The sequence below is a fragment of the Pteropus medius genome, unplaced genomic scaffold (assembly GCF_902729225.1).
Source record: "Pteropus medius unplaced genomic scaffold, Ma_sr-lr_union100, whole genome shotgun sequence".
In the NCBI taxonomy this organism is placed as follows: domain Eukaryota; kingdom Metazoa; phylum Chordata; class Mammalia; order Chiroptera; family Pteropodidae; genus Pteropus; species Pteropus medius.
This window is the reverse complement of record NW_024348533.1, coordinates 105,101-112,459: the sequence shown is the minus strand read 5'-3', so window position 1 is coordinate 112,459 and position 7,359 is coordinate 105,101. Positions and strand designations below refer to the sequence as shown.

General features: G+C 45.5%; 1 protein-coding gene across 1 annotated transcript; it reads left to right on the top strand.

The window, feature by feature from the left end:
* Window positions 1–2,723: 2,723 nt before the first annotated feature.
* Window positions 2,724–6,180, top strand: SOWAHA (sosondowah ankyrin repeat domain family member A). The gene has a single exon (XM_039879933.1). The coding sequence runs from the start codon at window positions 2,946–2,948 to the stop codon at window positions 4,650–4,652; it is 1,707 nt and encodes a 568-aa protein (XP_039735867.1). The 5' UTR covers window positions 2,724–2,945; the 3' UTR covers window positions 4,653–6,180.
* The last annotated feature ends 1,179 nt before the right edge of the window (window positions 6,181–7,359 follow it).

The window sequence follows — 7,359 nt, the reverse complement described above, 5'->3', positions numbered from 1 at the left end:
AATCCAAACTAGCATTTCAGGTCCTCTATCCATGACCCTAGGTTACTTTTCCAACATGATCTTCTTCTGTATCTCTGACACATACTCTAAACCGAAAACACATTAGACACTGTTTACCTTGAATTCAGCCTTTACAGTCCAACTTCCATGCCTATCCTGTTTTCACAAGCCTATCTCTTAAAGACTTCCCCATGTGCCTCTCAGAGTTGACCCGCTTTAAGTGCAAGAAGCATTCATTTCATTTGGACAGGTAACACAATTAATTGTGTTTTTCTCTCCTTCAACGAAAGATAAGATCTTCAAAGACCGGTGTCTTCTTTCCAGGGTACCTGGCTCACTGCCTTGCATCCAAAGATAGTCAATAGATGTTTGCTGAAATAAATTACAGAAGAAGTGGGGAGGATGATATACCCAGGGTAGGTGTAGAACTCTTTATAGGGGTGAGACTTGAGCTGGGCTTAAAGAAAGAATAATATTTAGACAGAAATGATAGCTGATTACAGTTATCATTGTATGTTAAAAACACAAGGGCTTCTTCCATGGGCACTATCATCATTCAGATGTAGATGGCTTAATACTACAGAGTAAATGGATCCTAAAAGTTGTCCCTTAAATGAGAAATGTACCTTCTTATTTTACACGTATATTTTTAAGCTAAAAGGATATAATATTGACAATTAAAAATTAGTTCCTAAAAATGAAAGTGTCATCAGAAAACAAAATTAAAAGACAAATGAACTGGGAAAATATTTACAACATGTATAATAAAAGATTAATAACTACATAGCAATAAAACAATATTAATACATGGGAAAAGGGGGAAAGGCAGTTCACAAAAGAACAAATCCAAATAGACAATAAATAAAAGAGAAAATGCTTAACTTCATTAGTAATAAAATAAATGGAAATTAAAGTAAAATACAATTTTTCGCCTTTCAAACTGGCAAATTAAAAAATACTACTCAACACCACTGATGAAAGACAAGGTAATTTTTCTGGAAAACAATTTAGCAGTAAGTTTCAAGAGTTTAAAAAATAATTAATTCCCTTTGACCCAGTCATTCTACTTGTAGGATTCTATTCAAAGGAATTAATTTAAAAATGCACACAATTTTATATGTAAGCAGCAGCATTCATAAGAATTAAAAACTAGAAATATTATAGATTATTGACTATAAGAAAACAAAGTGTGATGCTACGTTTATGTGATGCTATCATTAAAATCATGTATTTTTAAGGAATAGTTATTGTCTTTGGAGGAAATGCTCACGATATAATATAGAGAAAAAAGATTATATCATATGCATTCTGGAAATGGCTGACGACAGAAATGGCCTCTGAGTAATGGAATTGGGAAAGGAGGGTCTTTCACATCTACTGTTCTCTTTTTCTTTTCAACTAGTAATAATAATAGTAGTGTCTATACTACTAATAATAATTTGAATGTTTACTATGGGCCAAGCATTGTTCTAAGTGTTTTGTGCTTATGTTCTCAATTAATCCTCACAACAGCCTGTGAGGTAAAGTACTATTATTTTCATCCCCCCTGAGACACAGAGAGGTCAAGCAAGTAGCCCAAGGTAGGGAGGGCTAGGATTCAAGTGTCGAATATTGACTCCAGAGTCTTGCTCTCTCCTATTATAGTAATATGGCATGCTGCTTCTGGTTACATATTTGTAGTATTGTGTTTATAAATTAAGAAATTGATTCCACCTTTGCCCTGGCAGTTCTTTCTCCCACCTAGCTACTTAACTCCCAGATCACCTCAAGTCCTTGCTTAATTGTGACCTTCACAATGAATCTTACCCTGAATATGAGGTTCAAAATTGCAACCTGCCCCTCCTCTGTTTTACTCTGCTTTATTGTTTCCATAGCATTTATCTAGCGTATTATACAATTTTCAGATTCACCATATTATTTCTGCCCTCCCCTCCACACTATGTGGACACCACTAGGTCAGGGGTTTTTAATCAGTCTTGCTAACTGATGTATTATACAGCCTGAAAAGATACTGGCACAAACCATGTGCTCAACAAATATTTGTGAACTTAATGAAGTTTATAAAACATAGCATGATTCCACTTTTGTGTTATTTTAAAGCGTGAACATGCATACACATGTAGGAGAAAAATATTTCAAAATGTTAATGGTGGTTTCAAGTGATATTTTTTCTTCATGTTTTCCTGTGGTTATATTCTCAAAATCTGATGTGAAAATATATTATTTTATAATGAGAAAATTGCTTTTTAAAACATCTCTTCTTAACCTAGGGTAACATACATTGCCACACACAGCGAATTGTCTTTGCTGAGAAATACATGAAGCCAGCATAAAAGGCAATCGACTATTGGAGAGGTATCGATGGTCTTTAAAGAAGTGATTGCATTTAAGTAATCGCCCAGTATTTTGTGGTGGTTAAATATTTCTGAAAGAAATAAATATCCCAGCCTCGCCGGCATCCCCAGGGAACACACCCACTAAGCAACCAGAGCCAAGCTGAAGCGTAGCACTGCGCCTTTAATTCTCGGGCTGGGGTGGGTGGGGGTAAGTAATGGTGAAATTTCCCCACGGCCCCCGGTGGCAGCTGGTCACCTGTAAAGCAGAGACACCAAACGGGGGATGAGCGCCAACACCCATTGGACAGAATATAAAGGAAAGAAAACCTACCCCAGACCAGGGGCCCGGCGCAGCATCATAACCAGAAGACGCCGCAGCCCCATCCCTTGGCCCTGCGGCGCGGGCGTGACCGAGGTCCAGCTTTGGGGACACGCCCGTCTGGCCTCGGCGGGAAGTATCAGGTGAGCCTGGCCGAGGCGAACGTGGCTCCCAGAACCCCGCTCCGGCGCGTCCCAGCGGGCGCCGCGAGGTCCACCTGCCTCAGCAGCCGGGAGCCGCGGGCCGGTGGGAGGGGACGGCCCGGCTCCCCTGCGGGGTGAGGACCGACCATGGCGCTCGCCGCGGCCGCGGCCGCTGCGGCCGCTGGGGTGAGCCAGGCGGCGGTGCTAGGCTTCCTGCAGGAGAACGGCGGAAAGGTGCGTAACTCCGAGCTGCTGAGCCGCTTCAAACCGCTACTGGATGCAGGCGACCCGCGCGGCCGCGCCGCCCGCAGGGACCGCTTCAAGCAGTTCGTCAACGACGTGGCCGTGGTGAAGGAGCTCGACGGCGTCAAGTTCGTAGTGCTGAGGAAGAAGCCGCGGCCCCGGCAGGCACCAGAGCCCCTGCCCTCCTGCGTCCCCAGCACCCCAGGGGCACTGGCCTTGCCATCCAAGATGACTTCCTCCTCACACGAGGAAACTGCTCCCATGGGGACTCCATCCTTGGTCTCGGCGCAGCAGTCGGTAGAAGCACCCGAGGACCCGGCCCCGCCATCAGAGCCACAGAACACCCCGGGGGCTCCGGCCTCTGAGCCCACTCAACCGACGGCGGAGCCGTTGTTAGGCACGGCCCAGCAGTTAGGGGGGCCCTCCAACCCCCGGCTTCTAGCCTGTGAGCCTGCCCAGCCCTCCGAGGTTCTCTTTGCAGACGTGGCCCCACCGTCTAGGGCACCGTCGGAGACGCCAGACCCGGAATCCCGACCTGGGGCGACGACGGGGCCGCCACCAACCCCTAGGCACGCGCCTCCTCAGAAGCCCTGCATGCTGCCGGTGCGCTGCGTCCCAGGCCCCGCGGCGCTCCGGATCCGGGCGGAGGAGCAGGGCCTGCGCCGGCAGCTGTCAGAGGAGCCGAGTCCGCGGAGCTCCCCGCTGCTGCTGCGGCGGCTCTCTGTAGAGGAATCAGGCCTGGGCCTCGGCCTGGGCCTCGGCCTCGGCCTGGGCGCGGGCCGCTCCCCGCACCTGAGGCGCCTGTCGCGCGCGGGCCCGCGCCTGCTGAGCCCCGACACCGAGGAGGTGCCCGCCGCGCCGCCGCCGTCCGCCGTGCCCCTGGAGCCGGCCGAGCACGAGTGGCTAGTGCGGGTGGCTGGTGGCCGCTGGACCCACCAACTGCACGGGCTACTGCTGCGCGACCGAGGCCTGGCGGCCAAGCGCGACTTCATGTCCGGCTTCACGGCCCTGCATTGGGCCGCCAAGAGCGGCGACCGCGAGATGGCGCTGCAGCTAATAGAAGTCGCGCGGCGTGGGGGCGCACCAGTCGACGTGAATGCGCGCTCACATGGCGGCTACACGCCGCTGCACCTGGCCGCTCTGCACGGCCATGAGGATGCAGCAGTGCTGCTGGTGGGCCTGGGCGCACAGGTGCACATGCGTGACCACAGCGGTCGGCGCGCCTACCACTACCTGCCGCCGGGCGCCTCGTATGCGCTGCGCCGTCTACTCGGCGATCCCGGCTTGCATGGTTCTACCGAACCTGATGCGACTGGTGGTGGTGGTAGTGGCAGTCTTGCCGGCCGTCGCCCAGTGCAGGTGGCCGCCACTATCCTCAGTTCCACCACCAGCGCGTTTCTGGGCGTCCTGGCCGACGATCTGATGCTCCAGGACCTGGCACGAGGCTTGAGGAAGTCAGGTTCCTTCAGCAAGTTCTTGAGTGCTTCGCCCATAGCTCCTCGTAAAAAGACAAAGACCCGCAGTGGCCTGCCGGCCTTTTCAGAAATCTCTCGTCGTCCCACCTCGGGGCCCTTGGCTGGTCTAATGCCCAGCCTGCCCCCCGCAACTTGACAGTCCCTGAGGCTACCGGGCCAGCCCCTCACAGTCTAAGCCTGCCCAAGACGGCGACCCAACATCTTCAGCTCCATCTGGTTTCCAGCTTTGTCCATCGCAGCCTGTTTTACCCAGGTAGGCCTACGCCTCCAGCTTCTGTCTGAAACTTGACCTGTCTCCAGAGTTTGGATTCAAGATCTCACTGAGAGCCTCCTATGAAGAACTCCAGAAGCCAGGTCGAACTTTGGAGAAGACTTGAAATTTAGAATCAAAGGTTAAGGGGCGGCAGCTGGTCTGGTCCCTGAATGAGTTAACCCAATGCCTCTGCATCTATACACTCCCAAGCCAGAACTAATTGCAAGGGTCTCTTTAAATGTTCTGCGATGTTGGATGGTTGTCAGCTTTAAGATACCAGTGATTTTGTAATTGGATGCTTTTATCCTGTTTTTAAAATTGAAATGAGGTAAAACAACTTTCATAATAACCTTTTGAAATTATATTTTTCCATTTTTAGACAAAATGCTCAGACATTTTCAATCTTTTGCTAAATATTTTGGAATTATATTTAAAAAAAAAAATAGATGATCAAGATCTAAAGGAAATTAGTCCCAACCAACAAAACCCTTAAATGTCTATCTACCTCATTTTTGGCAATCAAGATTCTAGAGTCTTGGACACAGAATATGACCATTGTGAATGTAATTAATTTCAGTCATACTGTGAATGCTATATTAGGAAACGAGTGCATCTTGGGAGTAAAGGTGATTTAAGAATGAGAGAAAGAGACATTTGGACAAATATTTTAAATTTGTGGTTGTCTTTATAGTAAAATGTAAACATGTATCTTTGGCACTGGTGGGTAGCTATTTTGACTTGGCATGAATATTTAATTTGTTTAAGTATGATTTATTTGTGAATTACACCATCGTGCCATGTTTCTGAATCTGTGGTTTTCAAATCTGGCTGAGCCTTTCAGTGCAATAGGTGAATATTCAAAGTTGGGTCATAGTTCCAAAAAAAAAAAAAGAAAAGGTCATAGCATTACACCACAAAAATAACTGATTAAATAGTAATTAGTACAATTAAGAACCAATTATTTTATATGAAAGTTCTGTACAAACAAAGTACATGATATCCATTTTTAAAAGCCATCTGAAAGCAACTTACTCCAATATAGCAAATGCAGAGTCTCTTTACTTGGTGACCTTAGAGGAGTGACCTAATATCTCTGGATCTTTGCTCCTATCTGTAATTGAGGTTTGTAGGTATTGCTAAGATTTCTCACGTTCAACATAGTGTAATTATAATGGCTCTTTCTGTTTTAAAGATGTGGAATCTATTTGCTCAAACAACCTTTTTTTATATCATGTGGTGGTAATGCTCTGCTTTTGCAAATTGTTTGCATGTCATGAGTTATATCAAACAGCACAGAGCAGTGGGGCTCCCCTCCCATATATATATCAGTGAAGACTCAGATTATTTAAGGCAGTCCTTAATGGAATGTTTTGATTTAATCAATGAAATAAAGTCTCCCATTTTGTTCCTATTTGTGTGATGGTGTCCTTCCCTTAAACCTACAGCTCTTACTACTATATTTTTCTTTTCATCTCTTTTTTTCTACTTAATTTCTTATTTTCTCCTCATCCTTCTTCTGCCACTTTCATGCATTCTATTACTGAAAGAGTTTGGATTGCTCTGCAAAGTAAAAGGAGTTAACCACACATGGATACGGTACACAAAAACCATAGCTAAATGTAAGCCCCGATCTGACCCTTTCCACCTTCCTTGCCTGGAACTCTAGCTAAGCTCATAAATTATTTTTAAATGCAAATTAAATCTTCTGCCTCTGCAGGAAAATTGTGGGAGGCAATAATTATAGGATTCTAAGTAGCTGAAGGTCTAGAAGACAGAATAAAAAATTAGAGATTTTCTCTGGTAAAAGAGAGGCTTGACTAAGGGTAACAAATGTCAGAAACACAGGTGACATTTGTTACCTATGACCTACCTTGAGAAAGATCGAAACCTAAAGCAACAAGGTAGTAATGGCAATAACTAATGTTCATTGCACACTCAGAGGAGAGTTACTTGAACTGCCAGAAGAATCTTTGTGTTTCAAAAGGGTGTGTGTAAGCCTTCCAAGTGAGGTAAAACATTTGGCAAGAGTTTAGGGTCAATAGGCCTAAAATTCAGATGTTAGGAACCACTGCTTTTTCCTTGCAGGCCAACTTACAGAAACTGTAAGGGAGGAAATTATGATTTGATGTGCATGTGAACAGTTTTCAAGAACCATATATCACTGAGCAGGAGGTATGCCTGTGGAAGGGTTTTTCCAACAACTGACACAAAAAAATAATTGTTTATAAGTTAAGGCAGTATAGGTGGTTAAAATTGTCACAGGGAAGAGAATCACTCCTTTTAATGGGAGAGAAGTTAATTGCTGATGTAGATAGAAATGTGTGAGTCATATTAAGAACGAGCTTTGAAATAAAGTTTTACGTAACCTTTAAAGGAGGTTGGAGGTTGTTCTTGAGCATATCTCATGGAGACTAGGGTGTGAGTAATGCATATATGACCTGTGTTTATTAAGTGCCAGACATGGTTCTAAACTCTTTGCAGGTATTAACCACACCTTGTAAGATATATACTGTTAGTATCTTGATTTTAAAGTGAGGAAACTGAAGCCGAGAGAAGTGGTGAGTAACTTGCCTCACAGCTAGTAAGCATC